The sequence below is a fragment of the Gracilinanus agilis genome, chromosome 1 (genome assembly GCF_016433145.1).
Source record: "Gracilinanus agilis isolate LMUSP501 chromosome 1, AgileGrace, whole genome shotgun sequence".
Classification (NCBI taxonomy): Eukaryota; Metazoa; Chordata; class Mammalia; order Didelphimorphia; family Didelphidae; genus Gracilinanus; species Gracilinanus agilis.
In genome coordinates this window covers 68547512-68574434 of record NC_058130.1, presented here as the reverse complement: position 1 = coordinate 68574434, position 26923 = coordinate 68547512, and the positions used below count along the sequence as shown (strand labels likewise).

At 38.3% G+C, this 26923-nt stretch overlaps 1 protein-coding gene across 1 annotated transcript in view; it reads left to right on the top strand.

Moving 5' to 3' along the window:
• The window catches only part of WNK2 (WNK lysine deficient protein kinase 2), a 246695-nt gene that overhangs the window by 209149 nt on the left and 10623 nt on the right, over positions 1-26923 (top strand). The window contains exons 24-28 of the mRNA XM_044670684.1: positions 1276-1490; positions 3191-3388; positions 4277-4375; positions 24777-24821; positions 26541-26800. Of these exons, the coding sequence (XP_044526619.1) occupies positions 1276-1490; positions 3191-3388; positions 4277-4375; positions 24777-24821; positions 26541-26800 (817 nt within the window). The remainder of the gene's footprint in view (positions 1-1275; positions 1491-3190; positions 3389-4276; positions 4376-24776; positions 24822-26540; positions 26801-26923) is intronic.

The window sequence follows — 26923 nt, the reverse complement described above, 5'->3', positions numbered from 1 at the left end:
TTAAGTTTTCAAAGTATTTCTATTCACATCTCTTGTTTCATTGTAATCTATGAAATTCATGCAAAAGTGGACAGATTTTGGATACATAGTGGAGATAGATTGAAATAAATGGTCTCTCATTTCTTAGTATCTGCTTTTTTCCAGGCTACGGGTTCAATAAATTTTTCTAAGTTACCTTCATATGTGAATTTGAACTCACCTCTTCTCTCCTTTATTTGGCCAAATTTGTTTATAATAGGATAGGTACAGGGAATATGATGGAGCTGTGATTTGATGGTAAAGGTGGGGGTGGGGAGACACGAATCCCTCTACTCAAATAATTTTGTGATTTTGGAGATGTGTGGGACAATAGAGTCTTAAGTGACTTACGTAGGGGCTCAGCTAATAAGTGATAGTCAGAATTTGAATCCAGGGCTTTACAACTCCAACTCTATAATGCTGCCTCCTCTCAATATTTGTTTGGAAACATTTTCAGCAAGACTGAAATAACCCATTTCACTATGCATCTAGTAATTAATAGATTTTAATATATTGAGCCATAGTCCTGCAGTATGAATCCAATTTATTTTCTTTTCAAACTGAACAAAATGAGGGTCACTATTTTTAAAACTATGTAATTGAAAGTGGCGGCTGCTAGGTGGCACAGTGGATGGCAGGCCTGAAGACAGGAAGACATCTTTCTGAGTTCCAGTCTAGCCTCAGACACTAGCTAAGTGACCCTGGTCGAGTCAATTAACCCTGTTGGCATCAGTTTCCTCATCTGTCAAATGAGCTAGATAAGGAAATGGCAAACCATTGCAGTATCTTTGCCAAGAAAATCCCAACAAGTCAGACAGGACTGAACAGCAATAAACAACAAATCCAAAATGGCACCTTACAGGGCATTAAATTATCACCATGAGTTCCCATGATGATGCATTTCTGATTTGATAACTGCAACAAAAAATGAAAATCAGTTTGTAATGGGAAAAAAAACATTAAAAATTCTTTTGTTTGCCTGTAGTTGCTACCAGGTTTAAATGAAGCTGAAGCTTACTTCCAAGCATAGTTTCATTAATTTTCAGTAAATAAACCTGAAAGATGTGAAATGTGTAATAATAGTGTGTTGGGCGTGGAGGGGAAAGCAAGGTGTTTGGAGGAGACTTCGCACTTTTTTTTTTTTAACAAAATTGCTGTGTTTTCAAGCTGTCCAGAGTTAGACAAGAAAACTTAATCTTTGCTTCTTCCTCTTTATCTCCCTTCTCCTCTCCCCTGTTTTGTTTTTTTTCAAACCAGACACCTGAAAGAGATCTCAGAACTGCAAACTCAGCAGAAGAATGAAATAGAAGCTTTGTACCTGCGCCTGGGGAAACCCTTACCTCCCAATGTGGGGTTTTTTCATACTGCCCCCCCAAGTGGTCGGAGAAGAAGGACAAGCAAAAATAAATTGAAAGCTGGGAAGCTGTTAAATCCTCTGGTGCAGCAGTTAAAGAGTGTGGCGTCCAATACAAGTAGGCAAATAGTTTCACTTCTTAGAGATTTTAAGTGTTGAACAGTGTTATCTGGCGGGCATTTGTGATGGGAAGAAGAGTGAGATGTGTCCTTAGGTTACACTTTCCTCCATATTCTCTAGCTACAAAGTAGGCCAAGGATATTGCATTCTCCATTATATCCTGTGACAGGAGAGTGGAAAATTCTGTTCAAGGTTACTGTTTCCAAGCAGACCTCTTAATTTTTATTTTTTATTTATTTATTTATTTGTTTTTGGTTTCCTTTTAAAGAAGTCACAGAAAATAGGAGTAGGTTAGGAGCAATTAGAAGGGAGACCCAGAATGATACTCTTGGACCACTGAAGCAGCCCCAGATTATAAACAGATCCATTTCTCTTTGTTGCAAAAATTCTGGCCTAAATTAGGGGCAAGAGTGGTCTTCCTGATGTGGAAAGAGACCAAAATTGGTTTTCTAAGCCTGGATCCAGTGGGGAAGAAAACAGGTGTTGCTGTTTCCCTATAATTGCTGTGGGGTAAACCCTTGAGTTAATTAGACAACATGTATTTAAGCACCTACTCCGTGCTAGGCACTGTGCTAGGTGCTGGGGATATAAATACAAAGAAAGGAATTGCTACTTCCAAAAAGGTTACATTTTAATGGTTTGAATTTTGTTAAGAAGACTGGTACTTGTCATGAGACCTATGTATACCACTGTGAGTCCTGATGTAAGCTTTACCTGTGATTGGAGTTGTTTCCTCTGATCAATTTTTTTTAATGTGATTAGCTGCTGAAATAGTGTCACCATGAGTCACAGGAAGTGAATTTGGTGTTTTTGCTTTGTTTTTAATTTTTCTTATCTCATAATAATGCTTAAGATATGGATGGAATTGGATTAGGGGAGAGAGAGAGAGAGAGAGAGAGAGAGAGAGAGAGAAAGAGAACGAGAGAGAGAGAGAGAGACAGAGAGAGAGAGAGAGAGAACACAAACAAAACAAAACATTTTGGCATAACAATTGGTGTTTGGTGGTAAGAGGGGTTGATGGGAGAAGATTTCTCCTGACTGCTGACCAGTCTGTAATCAGGATTGTGTTCAATACAAGGAGCCTTCAGCAGGATGTTTGGTCTGTGTGGAGAATGTGGCAGGTGTAAATCCAGGATAGATTTCTGAGCACCTGGAAGGAAAGCTGTGTTTTAGCTTTAATATTCCTTATGTCTTTATTACACATTTCCTTCTGAATGGATTAATTTGCATTGCAAATTATCGTCCATCTAACAAAATACTAATTATAGTGATAAACAATCTGCTTGTGCTTAGACATCCATCTCTAGAAGTGCTGAGATTTCCTAGCCTACTTAAACAGAATTGAGTTGCTAATGGCACCTAACTTTCTTAGTGCAATAATGTAAATTAATAATGCATTTTCACATTAAGAATTTTTTTCTACTTTTTCCTTGTAACATTCCTACATGGCAGGTGGTATGGTAGGTATGTCTCCATTATAATAAATGAGGCACAGAGAGGCTGAGGGGCTTACCTAGGCTCACACACCTTACCTGTATGACAGTAGGTAAGCCCCTCAACGTCTTTGTGAAGGGGTTTGCGGAACCTGGGATAAGGACCCTCGACATGGCCCTCACGCCATCCTGCTGAGCCAAGCTGTGTGCTCCCCCTTCTGTAGTTCTCTCATAGTGCCTTTTGCAACTTTCTTCCCCGCCATAGGTAACTTGTCAGACTGCAGAGGTTCTCCCTCTAAAGACACCACTAAAGCACGGCCTGGTTCCACTGCAATCACTTCCTCAGCTTCAGGCACGTTCGGAAAGGCAGTACAGACACAGCAACCCTGCTCTGTCAAAGCCTCCCTGTCTTCTGACATCTGTTCCGGGTTAGCCAGTGAAGGAGGTGGAGCTCAAGGCCAAGGTGATTTGCAGCTTGACACTTTTCCAGCATGTACTAGGAAATGAGGACATCAGTGGTGTTGCAAGGCAGTCTCCTGTTAACTTAGAGGAGAATCTGAGTGACATCCTCAATCCGCTGATCTCGCCCTCCCCTCTGAAATGCAGGCTTTGCTTCAAGCTAACAGAGGAGCTAAATAAGCACAGAATCCTTATTTTGGGGGTGGTTTTTGTCGTTGGCCCTAAGTGGTCTAGTGGGATGCTGGTTTTCCTACTGAGTTGGCTTGGCTGAGACCACAGAGGTCTAACAGAGGGCAGTCAGATGAGCCACCTATGTGTTCTGGTTCCAGATGCTTTTATTTACAACCACCCCCACAGTGGAGCCACGAACCTCCAGGAGTGATGCAAGACACCCCCCCCCCCAAGTCCTCCTACAATAGAAGTAGAATTGGGAAGGAGGGCTGTGGAGTGGCCACAAGTCTTCAGTACGGGGTGGGATAACTTCTAGTCTGCTATCCAAATGGGGATTTCTCTTTTTCTTTTTAAATCATTGCAGTTGCTCTAACAGTGGCCGTATTATAACCTTTAGCAGTGCCCAGCTCCTTAGATTCCCGGCTCTCTTACCTCACCATATATATCAAAAACTCTCATGGCAGTTACTATCGAAGTGCCAAAGCTAATGCTGCCCTTCTCTGGCCTAATCTCTGAGAGTTATGTCGTCTCTCCTGCTGCTCTCGCTGCATCCTTTTCCATATATGGTTGATTAACTTACTCCTCTTTGGCTTGGCTAAAATGGAGCTGTGGATGATTAACTAACAAGAGCTGATTTGACTGATGGTATAGGACATCATATCACAGCTATTTGTACTTTATAAGTGTCTCTTTGTTTTCTTCCCTTTATATTCATTTGCAGGCTGGACGGTTTACCACCAAACGTCTGAGAGAGTGACCTATAAATCTAGTAGCAAACCTCGTACCAGATTCCTCAGTGGACCTGTGTCTTTGTCCATCTGTTTGTATTGGTTCTTTTTGTATTTTATCACTCCCCATCTCTTTCTTTTCTCTTTCCCTTTTTCTGAACTCATCTGTATCTTGGATATGTTTGGCAGGATGCCTTCTCTCCCCACCCTACCCCCACCTACTCCCACTATTCCCATCTAAATCATCATTTTTAGTTAAAACATACACACACAACATATTTCCCCCTTTTTTCTTTCTTTCTTTTTTTTTTAAAAAACATCATCAACCACTCATTACTTTTTGTTTCTCACAGAAAGCTTTTGCGAACCACTTTTGGCTCATGCCTGGGTACCAAAAGCATGTGTGGAAGATCTCATCCCTGATTCCTAGCCTTGTGGTAAATTGTTATATCTCAGACATACCAAGGCTCTCTGTATTTTGTGGATTTTTTTTATGTTGGAAGTAATTTTTTCAGTTGCAATGTGGCAAATATACATGTCTGCTGTCTCCAGTTCCAGCGACAACAAAAAGAAAAACCCAACCTTCTGTAGACGCATGGTCTCTTTCACACATGTTTGGACTCTGAAGACATGCATGTAGCAAGCCGATACAATTCTAGAAGGTCACTGAAGGGTATAACTTCTGTAAAAGGGCTGTATTAAAACACCACACAGTACTGTTTTTATCTACTATTTTCCCCTGCTCCCTGCATGTGGAAATGCTGTTAAAACAGTGCTCCAGCTAGGACTTCCCAGTTCCTTTTCCTAAGTGGTATTTTTCTACCTAGATCTTTAAGTACCTGATTTCCCAACCACCCCTTTTCTTCCTTTTTCCCTTCTCTGCCTTCTCCCCCCAAATTACAAATTTCAATTGAATGATATGGCTATTCCTCTAAAGGGCACTCATACCCCCTTCTTCCTCCTCTCCTCAAGTTATCTAGCTGGAGCACTTAACATGTTGTATTTTCTTATATAACCTCATGTGACCTCAGAGATGAAGTCAATTAGCAGTTCATCAAAGTTCTATTCAGATTTCCTTCAGATATTTTGAAATGTATTCCCAGTATCCAATCACTTCCATTTCAAATAACTGTGCACCTGTTTTAATCCTTGGACAAAGTGCATTTTGTTTTTAGCTTCAAGAACAATTGGCTGTTGAATCCAAAGTCCTTGGGTTTGGGCTTTTTTTTCTTTTCTTTTTTTTTGAAAAGTAAAAATAAGCTTTTTTATTGGTCATTTATGCTGGTTTGGAGGCATGTGAATTTTTACTTGTACAATAAAGATATATTGTACTGGTCAGGTACCAGAGGCCACTTGCACATAACAAATATAACATAGCTAATGTTCTCAGATAGAAATTCTAGTGGAAGTGAAGTATCCATTCCCATCAACACCAGATTTCCCTCTCCCCATTAGAGTTCTGCATTGTTCATCATTATCGAGGCGAGACAGATCAAAGGCACAAGGACCACTTAGATATGCTCTAACTTTTTTCTAAATAAACTTCTCTTAAACAAACTTCATTCCATTCAGCAACTACTGCTCCCTAACCTCAAGGTGTCAACCAGCTTTGAACATTATTTTGTCTGATAGAGCCATATATTTTTTTATCATTTGGTTTTTACAAGTTGTAGAGAGGGAAAGTGGTCTCAGTGATTATGGGAATTTCGTAATGAGGAGAACCTTTCTTTATCCCTTCCATTCTCTCTCCCCAAACAGATGCAGACTCTTGCCCTACTGGGCCAGTGTTTTACTCTTGATTTTGCAAGAGACCTCAGAGGGAAAAGTGACCTTCAAAAAAGGGAGCATCAACCAATTATTGCCATTTATCATACTTTTCATACATTGCATATGAAAATGCAAAATATCTCAGATTTGTTCTCTTTACCATTGCTGCATGAAAGATGTCAATCCTGGATAGATGAGTGACTGGTGATATATTCCAAATAGCCAAAGTAAATTTGAGCTAAGAGCAATTTGTGAATCTCTTCAGAATATATGTTATTTCTATTTTGGGGAAATGAAGGGACTCCTTTTTCCCCAATCCTCATTTATGATCCATGTCTCTTAATTCTTGAAATCTTTTATTTTTTTAAGTGATACCATCAATAAACTATAAGTTAGCAACCTCTAAAAAGAGAACAGAGCATGAACAAAGGAAATTAAGGTAGAAAGCTTGTTTTAGTGGAATCAATTATTGTTTTCCCTTTACTTTTTCTTTATTATTGCATAGGGGGCTAATTAGGCAACAACAAGAAGGAGCAGGGTGGGAGAGGGAGAAGAAAAAGCAGGCATAGATGATTTGCAAATTTGGGTAAAAAATTAGTGGGTTAACTAATATTGGCCATAGTGATGAGATGCCTGGTGTTGAAGTCAGAATGTGATCTTCACTAACCTGATGGTCCTTGAGTTAGTCTCTGCTTTTTCTCATGTTCCTGACTAAATTAATATTGCTTATTATACGTGTAGTATGTTTAGCTTAAGGTAATCAATACATTTAACCAAATGTTTGAGGCAGCTAGGTGGCTCAGTGGACATAGTGCTGAATTCACCATCAGGAAGACCAGGATTTAAATATTGCTTCAGACATTTATTAGGTATATGATCCAGGGCAAATCACTTAACTTCTGTCTGCCCCAATGTCCCCATATGTAAAATGGGGATAATAATAGCATCTAACCCTCAGAGTTGTTATGAGGGTCAAATGAGATAACATATATAAAATGCTTTGCAAACTGCTATATAAATACCAGTTGTTATTATTTGAAATTTGCATAATGAGGGTCAGGGATAATTGCCCTCAGTTTGCAGATGGTAACACTGAGGAACAGAAATTGAGGGGCTTGGCCATAATTAGTCATAGGGAAGCTTTGACTAATCCTTGAGTCTACTTTAAATTTTACCTGGTTAAGAGAATGTGTATTTTTTCTTACATATGCATGTGCATGGGCATGCCTTATCAACCTGGATTCATGTCTTGTTCAATCATTCTCATAGCAGTTGGAGAAAATCAGAGATGCTCTCTGAGGTACATCAGAGAGGAGATTCCTGTATAAGGTAGGATGTTGGGATTGGATGGCTACCATGTTCTCTTCCAACTCCAAAATTCTGTATCTTGATATGAGCCCCGAAACTAAATTCTCCAAAGCATACATTAAGTTTATTCCAAACTTCTCATTTTGAATCAACCCTGCCCTAGAATGGGGCTGCAGGGTAAGGTCCCAAAGACTTTGAAGTTAGTTAATTCTTTTTCTTCTAACGAATATTCACTGCCTAATGAGGAAATCATCATCTCTTCTGCATTTCAGGAGCTCCCATGTCAACAAGTCTTTAATAGACCTTTTCTTTGCCTAGCCCTAGTTGAAATATGAAGACTATAAAAGAAAAAAAAAGATACCTGTTCCATGCCTTTAGAGAATTAATAATTTGTTTACAAGTTAAGAAGTAGACTCAAATATTGTACATTTAGGAATAGTGTGATGTTACATATAATAAAATACTAAATTATGTGATTTTAGAACAAAAGTTTTATAAGATTTCAGGGGGAAAAAATGCCCGAGGACCAGAGTCATCTGGGAAGATTTCATGAATGAGGTTTTTATTTATCCCACTTTAGATTGCAGGAGTAGTGCTCATTTCTCTTTATGTCCCCAGTTCCTAGCTCAATACCTTTCATACACTTGGCATTTAAGAACTTTTCAAATTAAGATAGTACTTAAACTTTACCTTGCAGTGTGATGATGACTTGGGTAGGCAGAGAAAGAAAATATTTCAGATGGAGGAGAGAAACATTTGCAAAGTCAGAGTGGCAAAAATGAACATGAAGGGGGGAAGTAAGGAAAAACAGAGAGACTGATCTAGCTAGGGTGGAGAGTAAGTGTTGGGAAGGAAGGGGAAGGAAAATGTTCAGGGAAAGCAAGACTCCTAGGTGGAATGCTCTAGCTTGTTTGGGAAGCTTTCTTTAATTTAAAAAATACATACATATATGATATATATATATATCTGTATGATAACACAAAGTTAGCAATAACTACCAGAATACACAACCCAAGAAAACTATTTCTAATTTAGAATCCAGAATATGAATCATGCAAATCATCCATTAAAAAAAACAAAAAAACAAAAACCTTTTATTGTTGAAGGCACCATCTGCAATAGGAATAACATTAAGGAACAGGCATGTATCTACCTCAAGTTATTGGCACTAGCACCAGTCCTCTTCCCCTGTCCCCATAGGTTAGAGGACTAAAAAAAGAATCAGGGAGGAATAACTGAGAATTGCAAAAAGATGCAGAAAAATGGAAACAGGGAATTTGCAATAGAGACAAATAGGAATGAACTCATATTGTTAGCAAGACAGCTTTTACCCCAACATGAAGAGTTTAAAGTCATTCTCTGGGGTTTGAAGTGAAGATGAAAGAGTTAAGCAACTTCTCAGCTTTTGCCAAGGGTGTGGCATACCCCTTTTCCTAAGTTTGTTTGGCTTATTCTCAATTACATACTGGGCTTCTCCTAGGCTTAAACATTTCAAAACCTGTCATGGAAAATGCAGGGAGGTGCATTTTGTAGAAGATAAATGGAACTTGGGTTGTGTTTTTTTAAATGGATTTTTAAATGGAAGGGATGAAAATCCAATCTGTAGATTATAGCATAGTTTTATCCCATATTAAATGTGACCCTATGGTTCTTGAAGTATATCAAAGTTCAATGAATAGGAAGATAGCTTACATGCAGGAAAATAATTTCATAGATTGGTAAATTGATGATATCTTATATTTCCATGTTGCTTCATACTTTTCAAATCACCTTCTCATACTCTACATCATCTGTCAAGACCTAGGTCAAGCACCCTGTTCTTCAGAGCACTAAGTTATTCCTGAAAGTTATACTACTCTAGTACCTTGCCTGAAGAAAGCTTAGTGTAGAGTCTTTAATGCTAAATATCATAATTATCAAAATAAAGGGATTGTCTTCTAAAAAAAAAGTTAACCAAAAGCCCCAAAAGAAGACTCTTGATGAAAATGAGAGAAGTAAAATGGGATAGTTTGGTAGAGATGAGAAGGGGGGAGGTAGGGTCTGCTAGGTGGCTAAATGGATTAAAGAACCATGCCTAAAGATAGGAGTCTTGGGTTCAAATCTGGCCTCTAATACTTCCTGACCCAGGGCAAGTCACTTTAACTCTTTTTCCCTAGTCCTTCCTTACCAGTCTTCTGCTTTGGAACCAATATATAGTATTGATTCTAAGATGGAAGGTAAAGGTTTAAAAAAGAGAGCAAGGAAGATGAGATTAGAACCTGAGTCCTCCAGTATGAAAGAATTTTATCATTCAGTTATGGTGCTTTGCTGTTAGAAATTTAGACCAAGAGGTTTATTAACATCTTTGTCTGTTTTCTTTCCATGTCATAAAAAAATGGCTAATTTTTAACTTATCAACTGTTTAAAATGCTTTCTCTCCATAGCTAAGTTGGGAAATACCGACTGGCTCTTTTCTTGTAATGATGAAGTAATAGCTGAATGTGGACCTTTAGGGTTTTCTTTCAAGTCAAGGACTCCCATGGTTCTATCTCGGTACTAAGTGGACATGGTACTCCCAGGGCTTGGGGGCCAGCAACATCTGTGTATTCTAACTGTTATTCCTGTTACTCTCCACATGCTTCAGCAAACACTTCATCTTGCAAATATTTGAACAAACTGTGCTTGCTCAGAAATAAAATGGGATGAATGGCTGAAGGTCTTGACCTACTTTATAAAGCAGCCCTTCTGAGTAAACTACAACAATTTATCTGAAAACCTTCCTTTGGGTTTTTTTTTTTTTTTTTTAATTTTTTTTTTAATTTTTTTTTTTAAACCCTTAACTTCTGTGTATTGTCTCATAGGTGGAAGATTGGTAAGGGTAGGCAATGGGGGTCAAGTGACTTGCCCAGGGTCACACAGCTGGGAAGTGTCTGAGGCCGGATTTGAACCTAGGACCTCCAGTCTCTAGGCCTGGCTCTCAATCCACTGAGCTACCCAGCTGCCCCCCTTCCTTTGGTTTTTGAATAATTGATATTTAAAGATTCCTTTTCATAGCAGTTATTCTATTTGGATAGCTGCTATTTTAGAGTGATAGGTTATGTAAGGCCTAGTTGTCAGCATCCAAAGGATAGTTATGAGAGAGGAGATTTCCTAGCCTCCAAACCTTTAATTATGTCATTAAGGTAAAGGTTGTATAGAAGTGGGGCTCAGATATTCTTGAATCATACCCTTCGTCAATAGACCTCATTCAAGAGTGATGAAGGAAAAGGAAGGAAAGAATAAATATTTAGATAGCACCTACTATATAACAAATATTATATTATCCTCACAACAACCTTGGGAGGTAGGTGCTAATATTATCTCCATTTTATACTTGAGGAAACTGAGGCAGGCAGAGGTTGAAAGACTTGCCCAGTGTCACACAGCTACTAAATGTGGCTAGACATGAATTCAGGGCTTCTCATCACTGAGCCCAGTACTCTATTCACTATGCAACCAACTCCCTTCCAATAGTCCAAAAATTCCTCCTTTAATTCTAGCAATAAGGTCATAATCAAGCTACCAGAACAGAAGTAGGCTGCCAGCCTAAACAGTGCTGGACCAGGTTCTGTTGGAAAAAATTGCCTCATCAACAATGCTACATAGACACACTTCCTGGGGCCTCTTGTAATCTGGCATCAGTTATCTCTCAGATTCATTAGTGTTGGTAGATCTTACTCTTTCTTTTTTTAATCCCAGTTTTCTAGCTTAAGTGTCCATATAACTTGAAAACTGCATCCAAAATTATCTGCATATTGTTTCTCTCTCTTTTTATAGTGATGGGATGGCAGTCTTCCATTTCTGCCTTACAAGAAAAATCTCCTTCCTGCTAATCTTATAAATAAGGGAGGCAGGTTTTCAGTCCACCATTCAGGGGACTGTTTAGTTATTGCTGAAGGTTATCTTTCCTTAGTGTCTTGCCCAAAGAAAGAGCTATGGTAGGGCCTTTAATGTTCATAACATGATTGTCGGGGGCAGCTGGGTGGCTCAGTGGATTGAGAGCCAGGCCTAGAGACGGGAGGTCCTAGGTTCAAATCCGGCCTCAGACACTTCCCAGCTGTGTGACCCTGGGCAAGTCACTTGACCCCCATTGCCTACCCTTACCAATCTTCCACCTATAAGTCAATACACAGAAGTAAAGGGTTTAAAATTAAAAAAAACAAAACAAAAAAAAATAACATGATTGTCTTTTAAAAAAAAAAAAAACATATCAATCCCCCAAAAAAGAAGTTAAGAAAGTTCCAAAGCCCAAAAAGTGATCCTATAGGTTTTGCAGTAATTATTTGTTGATCCTTTCTAAATAGGAGTTCATTAGGAAGAAAAGCTTTGCTTAAGACAGGTCAAAGAAAAGGGATTTCTTCCTGTCTGATATTGCCAGACCTGGTTCCTATCATTGTCCATTGGAAAACTACTTTTTTTCTTGTCTTTAAGGCCTTGCAAAACAGTAATAGATATCTAAGGTTCTATTACTAGCCTTTTCATCCCTCTCCTAAATTGTGTTTTTTCTGGATGTAATTCTTCAGTTTTTTCCCTAGCTTTTTTGCATTTCTCATCCAAACCTCTTTTCAAAAGCTCTAAGTTAAATCTGTACCTTTACTGTGGATTAACAGTGGTCTGTGATGCTGGGAAAGATTTTGGTAAGTTTAATATCTGTGTTTGGCCATTATTTTTGGATTTTTCTTATGGATTAAGCTAAAATGTCTAAAGTATTGATGATAGAAAAATGGATTGGAAAGAACTGTGGGACTCTTTTTCCCTTTCTCCAAGTTGCATTCTGGCTAAGAAACTTCATAGGCAAGATAGGAGGGGATATTGGAGATGATAATTATTAGAATTATTATATGGTGGCACTTTCAGTTCTGTTTCTGACTACAAAGCTATTAATAGGAAAAAGACAAGGAATCATGTCATCTGTGGTACTGCCACCCTGACAGTTAGGAAAGGTTTTAACTGTGCCTGTTTGAATCCAAGTAGGAGAATGTCAGTGATATAGAGAGGATTTTAAGAAGCCCTGAATCAGATTCACTTATGTGATTATCTTGAAATTGTCTTTCTATGAGAAAAGATCTTATGCTGTTATATAACTCCTAGTAAGGATATTATTTTATACTTCAGACCTTAACCAAAAGCTTTATCATCACTCTGGAGTAAGGTACCACAGATGACAATAATAATAATAAAACAACAACAACAATAATAATAATAACAATAATCATATTTCTTTAACTTTTTGTTTAGTGAGGATTTTTTATTGCTGTTTTTTTACAGTTTACAAAATGCTATGTTACAACCTTGTGATGAAGAGATAATAAAAAGCATTATTAGCTCTGCTTTAAAATAGAGAATATTGGAGGGGGCAGCTGGGTAGCTCAGTGGATTGAGAGCCAGGCCTAGAGATGGGAGGTCCTAGGTTCAAATCTGGCCTCAGACACTGCCCAGCTGGGTGACCCTGGGCAAGTCACTTGACCTGCCATTGCCTAGCACTTACCACTCTTCTGCCTTGGAGCCAATACATAATATTGACTCCAAGATGGAAGAAAATTTTTAAAAAAAATAGGGAATATAAATAGCATAATAATGCTTTTATTATCTTCCCATCACAAAGGAAGAATTAGGGAGGAGAGAGCCCAAAAAAAGTTAAGAGCTTTGCCCCAAGGGAAGTAGAAAGACTGTAGTAGAAAGATCATAGACTCTCATTTCCTGCCTATAATCTCCCTAGGCCTTAGTTTTCTTGTCTGCAAAATGAGGGAATTTGACTCGATGACCTCTGAGGCCCCTTCCACTTTTATATCTATGATCCTTGGTCCCACAGCTAGTAAATGTTAGAGCTTGCAGAGACTTGACTAACCACAAGGTCCATAGCAATTCCCTTTCTACTATGCTTTCTTATCTTTCTCCCTCTCTTCCCCCTCTCACCCTTTTCCAGCTTCCCTCCCCATCTATTTAGAAGCCAAATATTAGTATTTTGGTGTTCAGCTTTCACTTAGTAGAAAATGGGCCACAGGGAACAGTTTTTCTTATTCTGCAGAGTGATGATAAAGCTTTTGGTGAAGGTCTGCAGTATAAAATAAGATGTAGAGTCTGGCATAGATTAGATGGCAGACTGCTTGGGCTCGTGCAACATGGGCTGAAAAATTGGCCATGAAGTATTTTTCAGATTTGGGCATAACCAAGTCCCCACTTTGTTGTCCGCTTAGAGAATAGATTTGAATTGCAGGGGATGAAAATGAGTGCTAGCCTTGGGGCAGGGGGATGGGGGAGGAAGGGATTTTCAATTAAAACATCATGCCCTGCCAAAATGCCTATTTGGGACATTTTTCCAGGTGGTAGGAGACAATTAGTGAGGGTGGCAGCATACACCACCTGGCCACTTTTCTTTTCCAGAGCTTAGATAATTCCCCTCGTAGTCTACTCTCAAACCAAACCCACTCTAAGGTAGATAATGCTTAACTCCCCCAAACAATGAGGTGCCAGTGAACTAGAGGGACTTTCCACAGTCTTTTTTCCTCCCCTTTTTGGGTAAATTTTGACTAGTGTCCATTCAAGAACAAAACCAGAGAAAGTAAGTTACTGATTGCCTGCAATAGATATGCCTATATTTATATCTATCTATATCTGGCACACATAGGCACACACACACACTGGTGCATATGTGTGTGTCTGTATGTGATTCCCTGAATGTATGCATTGTCAATCGCCACTTCAGAAGTAAAATGAGAGCTGTTCTAGTCACCTGCAGTTAGAAAATAACAGTGACAAATTGTTATCTGGCTCAGACTTCAAGACACTCTCATTTTAGAGTTGCATAGCCTATTCTTATAGTCAGACTTCAAAATGGCCCTGCTTGGATGATGATGATTATTTTAAAGATGACTTTGAATCTGTTGGTCCTGCAGGGTCCTTTGGCAAAACAAAACAAAAAACCATAAAATTATGGCCCGCCCAATAACTTAGTAATAAATACTCATCAGAAGGAACTTAGACAAGATAAACAAAGGCCCATCCTGCTTTAAAAATCTGATCCAAAACTGCCCCTTATTGTAGATAAATGTATTTATGACAGTGGGCACAGGTATGTGGTTATTTCTGTGAGTTTGTAAGTAAATATGCCATTTTGGTTTGAGTATAGGATGGACTTTTTCTTTCAAATCTGGCTCATATAAAATTTGAATATAGCCTATCATTCGTGAAGTTTTTTTTCACTATATGTGTTTTTTCTCCTTTGATCATACTGCCTGTATCCAAATAGTATTGTATATTGTAGTGTATTAACCCAGCCAGGTCCCCTTTAGTGTGAATAATGAATCCCCATAAATATGTTGTATTATTTGAATTTGTACTGTTTATTTCCATTGGTTTGGGGGAAATGACTATATTTTACATAACTGTAACTTTAAATAGTGAGAGTAAATAACACTTCAGGGTATTTATTATTCCTGGAATTTAGATGTATGTCAGTATATAATTCTTAACTCAGTTATTTGCATATGGAACCTACTGAGTTTTCTTCAGGGAATTTTCATTTCTGGCTACCTAGTGTAGACCACTTTCTCCAAACCAGTTTTAGTTAGTGTGAAAGATTAAGAAACGCAGTTTTCATTTGAATGTAACTCATTTTACTGCCAGCCCAGGTAGAATATGACAGAGTAAATCTATTACACAAAAACCCAAGGCATATAAAAGCCAAAAATAATTTTCAGATTATTCATACTTTTTGCTAGGCTTGGTAATCAAAAGATATCCATGTCGTTCATGAAAATCTCATTGCCTTAGCTAACATTTATAAAATGTTTCAAGGCAGCAAAGTACTTGACAAATATTATCATTTGATCCTCACGAAGGTAAATGCTATTATTAGCCCAGTTTTTTAGATGATAAAATTGAGGCAGACCGAAGTTAAGTTCCAGATGCTACATGGCTAGTAGCTAAGGATAGATTTGAATTTAGATCTTCTTGTGCCTTCCTTAGATGCCATTTTGTACCTCATTGATAATATAGTTAGGTAATATAATAGATAATATAATTAGAGATCATTCTCGCCCATTTCTAAAATTTAACTTTCTACCATGCTAGCAGGCCCAGATTATGATTTCCTATCAGTAAACATTTGCTAGGTCCTTCTCGTGTGTAAAGATCTAAGTTCTTGATCTGTCAGAGCCCTCAATAAGTTGCTTCTGCCCCATTCCTGAAGTTTGCTAGAATTCTTAGCAAGAAGTCCAGTTCTCCCTTCCTGATACATTCCAGAACTTTGCTATCAGAAGTTCTCCTTACCTTCAGGTTCTCAAGGCCTTAGGAAATTGTTATTCCTTCTCACAAACAGGCTAGGGAAGAAAATGTTGGCAAACTAATAGGTATAGTGGGTCAGACCTTTGCTTACTGATGTGAAAGCTTTCATAAGTTGGCAGTTACTACCTTACCTACTAGAAGTTATTGAGGGTTGGGTCTTTACCTGTTATCTCGGATGCCCCCTTCTACCATCAACCCTATGACTATGGTGGAAAGAAAAAGACATTCCATTATTCATGGATTTTTATCCAGTCCAATTGCCTCTTCCCTTCAAATGAAGTAAATTGACAAACCTTTATTAACCCTATATTAATGCCTATCAAAGATAAAGAATTTTATTTGAACCATTCTTGTATATATATGGTTCCATCACTCTGCAATTGATTATTTATTTGCTCAACTGTCTATATCAAGGGATCTTAAGATATCAAAAGAGCATTTAAGAAAACTGATAAACTTGGGAACAGAGAGTCAATACAGGACTGTTTATGTTTTCTGAGATTCTGGATGGACTATTCTGTTGTATTAACAGACTTCAACAACAGACATCCTTGGTGAAATAAGCCTTTGAAGCTGTCCAAGCTGGACTGGGAGAGCCTGTTTAGTGTGTACACTACAGATGTCAGTAAGTCAACAAGGATTTAGAAAAAGTAGACCATTTGGATCAAAGAGAACAAGTAGATGAGAAAGAATAAAGAATTTTCAGTCAAGCCACAATGATCTTCATTATGTTGGAAATTGCTTGTCATCAATTTTTTTTAATGGACTCAGTATAATTTCTTCATCCTGAGCACAAAAGTTTGGAGAAGATGACCTTTAAAGTCCAGCTCTAATGTTTGTGTTTCTAGTTCATTCATCCCGAATGTGCCCTGGGGGAAAATCACCAAAGCTTTGACTTTCCATAATATGAATGCCTTGAATTTTCAAGTTTTACCACTGGAATTATTTTCTGAGGCTTATTTATTACTTAGATCATAGCTTGTCAAAATTAGAAGGAACTTTAAAGATCCTCTAATCTAGCCCCTTTTTTCAAAGTGGAAACCGAGGACTGAGGAGGCACAGTGACCTGCCTCTATTTACAAAGCAAGTTAATGATGGAGCTGGGAATAACATCCAGAATTCCATTCTCTAAGCTCAATGTTCTTTAAAAAGCAACATTTAGTAGGTTCAAGTCATAGCTATACAACTGGGCAAGCTGATGATACAGTGGTGATAGAACACTCAGCCTGTGGTCAGATCTGAATTCACATACATACTGAGATACATACTAGCTCTGACAGCAGGGAAGTTATTTAACTTCAGTCTCAGATTCCTCAAATGTAAATTGAACATAGTAATAGCACTTTCCTAACAGGGTTGTTAGAATCAAATGAGATAATATTTGTTTTAAAAAACACACACACCTAACAATGCTCTAGTTAATTGCTTGTTGGGTTTTTTTCCCAATCCCCTCTCTGAATCTCAGTTTTCCTCAATTAAAATATGGTGCCTTGGTTTGTCTCATCTTTAAAATGAGATTGAGGAGGGGGCAAAGCATTTTATTGTCCCTGTTTACATTACAGAGGGGTTGTGAGGAAAGAGTTTTAGAAATCACAGAGCAACACATAAATTTGAATTGTTATTTCTACTATTCTGTTTTCTCAGTCATGCCACCAGGAAATCATAGCTGCTTGTTGTCTGAACCTCAAGCGAACCAAGTGTATTTTAGGAGCTATATAACACCAGAATTCAAGTCCATTTTAGGTTGTAAATGCCTTTTAATGAATATTTATTAGAAAGCCCACTGTGTGCTTAAGCATTCAGTTCTGTAGTTTCTCATTTCAAAGCCAGAGGATATACAGAGGAGGTTTTGAGTCTAATCTCTCCCTCTCTAGAAATGGAAAATTTACAAAGTGCTACTGTTTTCTTCCAAGTAGGAGTAACAATTACAAATTATTAGCTGCTCTCTGAACCTTAATTTTATCACTTTGTACTATATATAAAACCTTTAGAGCAATTGTTCTTATTCCCCTTCTCTGTTATTCCCCCCACACACACACTCTAAACCTTCTTAGGCAGCTATGCAGTGCATAAAGCTCTAGGTCAAGAATCAGGAAGACTTCAGATTTGGTCTCAGAAGCTTAGTAGCTATGTGACCTTGGGCAAGTCACTTAAACTCTGCCTAAACTTCCTCATCTGTAAATAGGGATAATAATATCACCTTGCTCCTATTTGCTATGAGGATCAAATGAGATAATAATGATAAAGCACTTAATGCACTGTCTAAAACATAGGTGCAATATAAATAGCATCACCATCATTATTATTTTTATTATTATCCCTCAGTTGACTTGCATAAATATATATTTTGCCTTGCAATCAGTGATTATGTTTATATAGCCAAGACTAGCTCGTTAACAACCTAAATTGAGTTTAGTGGTGTTCCATGAGAGAAGGTAGGCAATAAGCCTTAGATTTAAAGTGGAAAGATACCTTGCATCTTTTTGCCTAACCATCTCATTTTGTAGGTAAGAAAACTGAGACCCAGGGAAATAAAAATATCTTACCCAGGGAAACAATATGGATCAGTAAAGAGAGGGCAGCTAGGTGGCACAGTGGATTGAGTTCCAGGGCTGGACTCAGGAAGACTCACTTTCCTGAATTCAAATGTAATCTCAGACACTAGCTGTGTCACCCTGGGCAAGTCTCTTATCCCTGTTTGCCTCAGTTTCCTCATCTATAAAATGAGCTGGTGAAGGAAATAACAAACCACTCCAGTATCTTTGCCAAGAAAACCCAAAATGGGATCAGCATGAGTCAGACACCTTGAAAAAATGACTAAATAACATCAACAAATAGTGAAAAGAGTTCTGGTCTTGTAGTCAAAGGATTTAGGTTCAAAACCTGGTTCTACCACTTAAAAGTAGAGAAACTACATCAATGCTATAGAAGAAACTTGAGTAGGGATTCTTAACATGTAGTCTGAACATTGTTTTTTGTAAGTATTTCAATATAATTGACTTCTTTTGTAATCCTATGTGTTTTATTCATTAATTGGTTGTTTTTTGTTTGTTGTTTTTTTTTCCAGAAAAGTGATCCATGATATTAAAAAAAAGTTTAGACCCTCTAATTTAGAGTCAAAGGAACTAGATGTAGTAGTTCTACTCCTTATTACCTGGGCAATGTTAGGGAATTGCTTAACCTCACTCTGGCCTTAGTTTCCTCATCTGTAAAATGAAGTAATTGGCCTGAATCATCTTTCATGGCCCCTCCATCTCTTTATTAAAAACTATGATCCTAAGAACATAAGAAGTATAAATAAAAAATTAGAAGATATCTTGAGATCACCTAATCCAACCGTCTCATCTTGCAAACAAGGAAGGCACAGAGATAAGCAATCTTGCCCACGCTCACTCACCAGACTAATAAGTAGCAGAAGTTGGAACTCAGTTCCATTTGACTCCAAATTCAGCTCCCTTGCCTCTATACCTCTGCCTCTCTGCTTTTGATTGGGCTACCAAAGCACCATTTTGGGGGCAGGAAAACTGTTCGAAAAAGGAAAGCAAGAGGGTTGGAAGTGGGACAGTTTTTATAATGGAAAAGAATAGAACACATAGTTAAACCAATTTATTAGATTAATTGGATGGAAGCAACTTTGAAAACCTCAGCTGGAGCTCCCTCTGCTGGCTCCCAAGCCAGTGGTTCTAGTACTGTACAACGCAGCAAACAAGCCAAAAGGAATTTTTTCAATTTTTCTTTAGTGTGATAAGCGAAACATAGCATTGGATGGAAAGACAACAGCCAGGCTAACAGTTTCATAGCCTCCTACTTAGGTTATCTAGGTTATTTTTGTTAGTCAACTTATCTCATGTTGGTTTTATTATTGTTACTAAAAGGTCATACCTTCAGCTTCATCCCTTGACCTTTATAACAATCCCAGGAGTCATTTTGTGAATGAAGACTTCTTTACAGTGAGGTTCAGAAAGCTTCACCCTAGAGCAGGGGTCGACAACATATGGCTCTCGAGCCCTATCTGGCTCTTTTGAGGGCCAGATATGGCTCTTTCTGCAGGAGCCATAAAGTCCATTTTTTTTTTCAGGCGCTGTTACAGGAGCGGCACTGTGAGCACTGTACGGCTCTCACAAAATTACATTTTAAAAAATGTGGCGTTTATGGCTCTCATGGCCAAAAAAGTTGCCAACCCCTGCCCTAGAGGTTCCATAGGTAGTAAGTGGCTTCTCTTTGATCATAGATCTAGTAGGTTCAAGGCAAGACTTGAATTCAGTCGTCTTGACTTCAAGACTGATCCTTTCAGCACTGTGCAGTACTTTATAGGACTAGGGACCGGACCTGTGATTTCATTGGAATAGGGAACTCCAAGATGAGGAGATTTACTCTATCAGTACAGGTCAGTGCCTTCTTCCCAACCTAGAGCCTTACAAAGTTGCCCAGAGCAATAGGAGCTGTCTAGACATCTAAATGCCTTACCCAGGGGTCACACAACCTGTATACATCATAAGAGGGTCTCAGAGCTAAGTTTTCCTGATTCAAAGGCCAACTTCTATCTCTTCTAGTAGTTTTTTAATCTAAGGTACATAAATTTGTTTATTAATTATTTTATGCCTATATCTCAATATCATTGATTTCCTTTGTAATAATATTTAATTTGTGCAGAAAAAAGATTCATAGGTTTTACTATAGTGCCAAAGGGATCCGTGGCACAAAGAAGGTTGGAATCTCCAGCAGTATAATATACTGCCTCTAATCCAACACTGCCTTACTTAAAATATCTAAACTGTTTGTGTTTAACATGATCTAATTAATAGGATTTACTCTGAGCTATTAACTCCAGGACATTTAGGGGGTTATTTACTATTAGACATTTTTTAATCACCTCTCCAGTGCCTATTCCTCTGCCCAGACGCTAAGGCAGGAGAATAGGAAATATGACATGGCCCCTGCCTCAAGAACAATAGCAAGAGGCATAAGCTGTGCACATGAGATTATTCAGGTAGGCAGAAAATGTTTAGAATATTCTAGAAAGGGTGTGTACCACAAACAAGTGAACAGAGAGGCAAGATATTAAGCAAACCACATTCTCAATCTAAGAAGATTAGATCAAGTCTTTGGGAGCCAAGTTTTGTAGAGGGCTTTGAATTTCTGCTAAAGAGTTTGAAACGTTATCCTTAAGGCAGTTGAAGCTTTGAGCAAGAAAATACAACTTTTGTCTTAAAAAGATTATCTGACAAAGTGTGAAAATGATTATAAAGGAGAGAGTCTAAAGACAGGAATACACAGTTATTCGAATAGTCTAAGCTAGAGATGGAGAAGGCTGGATGAAGTTGGTGGGAGGAGCTTACTAGGAGAAGAATATTCGAATGTCTATGACTTTCATTGTGAATTTGGCTATCTTTGTCCAGAGCTGTTTACTCATCTGTATTGTGATGATAAAGTAATGAAACTGGTTTTGTGTGCCACGAAAGAAAGAACACTTATTTTCCTCCTCTAGGCTTTCTCTAGTTTTGTTTTGTTTTGTATCGATCTGTCTTAACACTTGTCATGTGGATGTGTCATACACGTGAATCTGTTGGAAGTGATGCCACTCACTGTGTTGTTACCTGTGTGTTCATCTGAGGATAATGAGATGCACATGGCCTCTGCTTTTCTCTGCAAGCAAGACTTATGTCACCTGTCCTGTGGCTTATGTCTGCATGCTTCTGTGTCCGGCTGTGTGTGTCTGCCTCAGGACTCTGCAGCCTCATTGCTCAATAATAGGACATTCATAGAACCGTAAAGGCATATCTACTTTTAAAAAAGATTTCAGATGCCTAATCCTTCTATTGGTTTAAGGGTGAGTCACTCAGGTTGTCTTTTTCCATCCACCCCAGCCCATCCCACCCCACCCCTCACAAAAAAAAAAGAAAAAAAGAAAAAGAAACTAGTCTGACATCCTTTGCAAAACACCTGATCTAACTCCCTACGGACAAGGTTTGCTTTTCTAAATACAAGTTCCATTCAATGGTAGGAAAAACAAAATCCCCTACACTACTCTACTTTTAGTTGAATGTGCCATATTTTTTTTTGCATAAAAGTGTTTGAAAATAATAAATAATTTCTTGGACTTCCCCTGATATGTTCACACTAGCCAGAAGCAATCAACTCTTTCTGGTTCTCTAGGTTTATTCTTCTGTATGTCTAGATGTTTGTTATTTGCAGAATGTTCATTGTTGAAATGTGATTTCATCTCTTTGAGTATTCATTTGGAATTCGTGCCAAATTCTATTTCAGTGTCTTTAAAGCAGGAATTTTTTTTCTCATCCATATAATTTTGTAGTAATAATGATGACATCTATGTGAATTCCTTGAACCATCTTTGATCTAGGACTTGTTTCCATTATAAGAAAGAAGTAGTAGATACATCAGCTACTATCTAATTATGGAATAAAGGAACTCTGGAGGCAGCACAAATGTGTAAGTGGGTAAGATGTTCAAATTGAAGTCAAGTCTTGTTATCATTCGTCTTTGTATCCCCAGTGCCCAGCACAGTGCCTTGGAAACCCTTAATAAATGGTTGGTTGATTTTCTCAAATGAGAAGATAGAATGATTTCTGGGTTTGGCCCATACTGATTACTAACTTAGTTATAGCCATAACATAATAAAGAAAAAATTGTACAGTAAATTTCACTTACTAGACATATATTAAATGCCTTCCCATACAGTGAATGCTGCATCACACATTGGAGTCTTCCCCAAATTTTAGATAATGTATGGTTTTCCTGTGTACGTGGAACATACAGTCTGACGGGAAAACTATAGTGTGGTGTGTATATGAACACAAGTTAGTACTGAGTGGGCTATCTTAAGAATTAGTCCCTCAAGCAACATTTTTTCAGTCTTATCATAGTTTCTCTTGAGCTATGTCATTGGAAGAGGGTCCAAGAAAGGAGATCTGTGGTTTAGGGGTCCTTTGGGGAGTCTCATGGCCCCATATCAGCCCTTTGTAGGATATGTAGCATGATCATTTTGAAGTTGGTAAATTAAAAGTGAGACTAAAGAAGATAACATGGGTGGGGGTGGGGGGCAGCTGGGCGGCTCAGTGGATTGAGAGCCAGGAGATGGGAAGTCCTGGGTTCAAATCTGGACTCAGGTACTTCCTAGCTGTGTGACTCAAGGCAAGTCACTTCACCTCCTATGCCTATCCCCTAACATTCTTCTGCCTTGGAACCAAAACATAGTATTTATTGATTCTAAGACAGAAGGTAATGTTAAAAAAAAAAAAAAAAAAAAAGATAACATATTGGCCTCTCTGACTTCTTCCCAATTTGCAATCATTTTCTACAACCTGCGTCCTTCACCTGTATTTCAAGTTTGGACCCCCTCTGGGCCTGGACTTGAGTTCAAGAAGAGTAAACAAAAATCCTCTGGATAATAACAAAAAGGTAAACATTGCCATGAAGTTTGTGTGAATTGTTTTTTTAAAAAGGGCCCTTCCTTGGAGCTGCAACTTTCAGAAACTAAAGAAATTACATCTTCATTTTCAGCTAAGGACAAAGAAACTTTCTAGCATTGGAGAGGAATGGCAGTGTAGGACATACCAGTTTGTCATTTAAAGGATCTGTCAACATGCTCTAAGAAGATATCCTCATCATGTATGATTTTAGAACATCACATTACGATATCTTATAACTGGGTTATGATTTTGGATGAATTGGTTTAAATGGATTTTATACCAGAAACCTAGAAGAGAGTTTGTTTCTGGAATGTAAAGAAGGGACTAGGTTTTCATTCTTAGCCATACCATCAGTCTAGTTGAGTAACTATAGGGGAAGTCCCTTAGACACTCACTAAAGAAAGAAACTTTCTCCCCATATCCTTTATAGGGGACAATAACAAGATATGTTAAATGTTTTCTGAGCAACTCCTTTCAAGGAGTTTTAAAATGAGTCATTTCTCAGTGTTTTTAGATAGCTTTAATATAATGATGATAATAATAATAATAACTTATCTAAATAGTAGTAAATCCTCAAATACCATCCCTTCAGCATCTTATAAACAAATGATATCGAAACTGGAGTAAGGCAGGATCTAGAATTAGTTCCTTTGAACTAATTGCTTTGTGCTCCTATCTTGCAAGAGAAAAGGCTGTGCTTTGTTCTTACACAGAAATCTGTTACACAATTGACGTATTCCTTTTAACTCCAACTTGTTGGTGAGGAGGGGAACATCCTTTCCCCGCCAATCCCATCCCCACATCTTGTGTAATAAAATTCACTTTTTAACTCCCCCTATCCACAACTTGGGCAATGTTTAAGTAAAAGATAGAAGGAAAGAGATGATTACCATTAGGAAGGTATCTTAGTGGTCCTCTAATTAATTAGAAAAGTAGTTATGAAAGGAAAGTTATCTTCATCACTCTACCCATTCTCCCAATATTGAAGATATGTATATAAAAAGAAGAGAACTATAATAAGAGATTTTGGATTATGTGTCACAAAACTAGAGTGTAAAACTTATGGTTCCAGATGAATTTTTGCCCTTTGAGCTAAGGATGGACTATTTTTATTGCACTTACATTTCGCCACTGAATTCAGGATATTCAGACCTCTTTGAAGCTCAGATATTAGAATATTTTCCAAATTGGCCTCAGACCTACAGAACAATGTATCTTTTTGGACTTGTGAAACTTTGAATTTGTCCTTTACTGCCAGTTAACCAACTGCTGGCTAGCTCCCCTTTGCCTTATAAGCTCTTGTAACCAATTTTGAACCCGCTTTTTATGCTTAATCAGAGCGGAGGTCCAAGTGCTTGTATTGGAAAGCCAAGGGGAATTTTTTTTGTATGCATATAGAGATATTGGGTTTCCAGACACAAAGTCAAAATCATAGTCATACTTGAAGCTTTTCAATATTACTCTTGGCATACGGATGTGCTCGGTAAAACATTTGTTAACCTGCACACTAACATGGGTTTGGGATGCCCAGTTAATTGAGGTTTTCTCTTCTCTCTGAACTGCTGACTTTTTGTCTGCTCTTCCTTGCATAATGATGACCTTTGCTTGAACATACAGTAGCTTGTACAGCAGAAGTACACTGTCCTGCCTAACTCTGTGTGTCTTGTATTGTTTTACCTTGTAGGGTCCACCCTGAAACGTCTATGCCTAGGCAAAGAGCACAGTAGTAGTAATTATCTGATTTTTTTCACCCCTTTTTCATGTTTTCTCCATTGCATGGGCTAATTTCCTCTGTTGGCTCTACCATTAGGATTTCATTGATGTTCTTGCAAAAATGGTGCTGGCTGGGCATTGTGTGAGTGAATGGATAGACAGACAGCCATGTCTGTGATTTGAGATTCTTGTCAAGTAAACTTGGCTGTTCTTTCCATGGAAGTGGCTGCTCTGTTCGTGTCTAAGTCATCCTTACAGCTTTGGTATAGCAACATTTCTGCTCCTCACCTCATTCCAGCTTCATGCTCCTTCATCCCTGCTGCTATTTGTGTCACGTTACCAAGGTTACTTCAGGGGCTCCTTTTTTTCCCAGATCCATAAATTACTAATAACTAATTGGCTCCTTTTCCCCATTCACATGAATGAATATTCCCCAAAAGTTAAAAAAAACTAATGTCTTTGCAAGAGGAACGATGTCCAGGACTGAATGGGTTACCAGTTTACCTGGCCTACTTTTTCAGCCATTGGTTGAAAAATTCCTATTAGAAGTAGACTCTGTGTCCATGCTTGTTCATTGCTAATTACTAAAATAGCCTCATATAGCGCATTGTGTTTCTGAACCATTTGTTTGAAGAGATGGTCTCTGGTTAAATCACTTTGAAAATGTTCATTTCAATTTTCTTTGAACTAATTTTTTTAAAAGCAAGCTCATAATCAGACTACTTTTCAACCTTTTTCATTTGATTTATCTAGAATTTTAGATCTGAAATTACCTGCCAAGAATTGTTCTAAATTTTATCGGAACCAAACATTATGTTTGTCCAGTTCTTAAGTTCAAAAAGCATTTATTCCCTTATTGTATTCCAGGCATTGGAGACAGAAAGACAAAATTAAAGCTGTCCCTGCCCTCAAAGACCTTGTATTCTACTTTAGCCTATGACAGCGCAAAGTATTTCCCTGGGCACTGAAACAGTCTTCCTTCTACCTGCTTTAATGCATTAAAGTTTCATGTTTGTGGAAAGCTGCCCAGCCAGCTCACAACAAAAGTATGTTACTTCTTGGCTTAACACCCTCCTAAATGTTCCCACATGCCAACCTACACTAAAAGAAGCTCCACTTCTACCTCCAGTTGTCTTCCTAATACATTTTAAGTCCATTAGAACCACCAGGTAACTGGAACTTACTGGACTTAAAAAAAAAAAAAAATCTGGCCCATGTTAAGCATTTTCCTCTGGACATGTGAATGTTGTGGCAATGTTCTTTCTTTATTCACTCCAAACTATGAGTTCTGTGCTGTTCCTATTCTATGAACGAAGCTTGAGGATTTGGTATCGTACTCTCTCTGTGCACCGAGAGCACTGAACCATGGTGATGAGGTGCTTCTGGTAGAACAGATGGGTGCTGTTCATAAAAGCAAATTGGAAAAGCTGCTATAAGAATGACCAAGCTATTTGTCATTGCTCTCTTTCTAAGTGCTGACACTTGATACCACATTCCCAGAGAGGGAGACCTCTGGAAGCACTTCAGAAGCACAGAATTTAATGATTGGCAAAATGTGGGAAATATCACTGATCAGATTTTTAAATCTTGAAAAGACCCTCTTTCTCCAGACCAACTCTTGAAACAAAGGTGTTCTCCAGTGCAGAGTCATGTTCAAAAATAATTTTGAGTTTGTAAAATAAGGCCTTATGTCAGACGCCTTATAATTAATGTTGCTTTGTGTGTGATTTCCTAGGATCTTCTACCACCAGTCTGGTAACAGGTCCCGAGCCAGTGCCCCCAGCCACTCTGCAAGTCCAGGCACAAGTCAATAATAGCAACAACAAGAAAGGGACATTCACGGATGATTTGCACAAGCTAGTGGATGAATGGACAAGCAAAACCGTGGGAGCTGCTCAGACAAAACCTTCCCTAAACCAACTGAAACAGAACCAGAAAAGGCAAGATATGGAACCCCGTGCAAACCCTGCCCAGGCACAAAACGAGGCACGTGGCGTAAGTGGCGTTCTTTGGGGAAGGCAATATGGGGAGGGGTCAGGGGGCCAAGGGAGAGCCTGTTCTTGTCTGGAATGGGTCCTAGAAAGTAGTGATGCCTTCTTATTGAACGGCATCCACCTC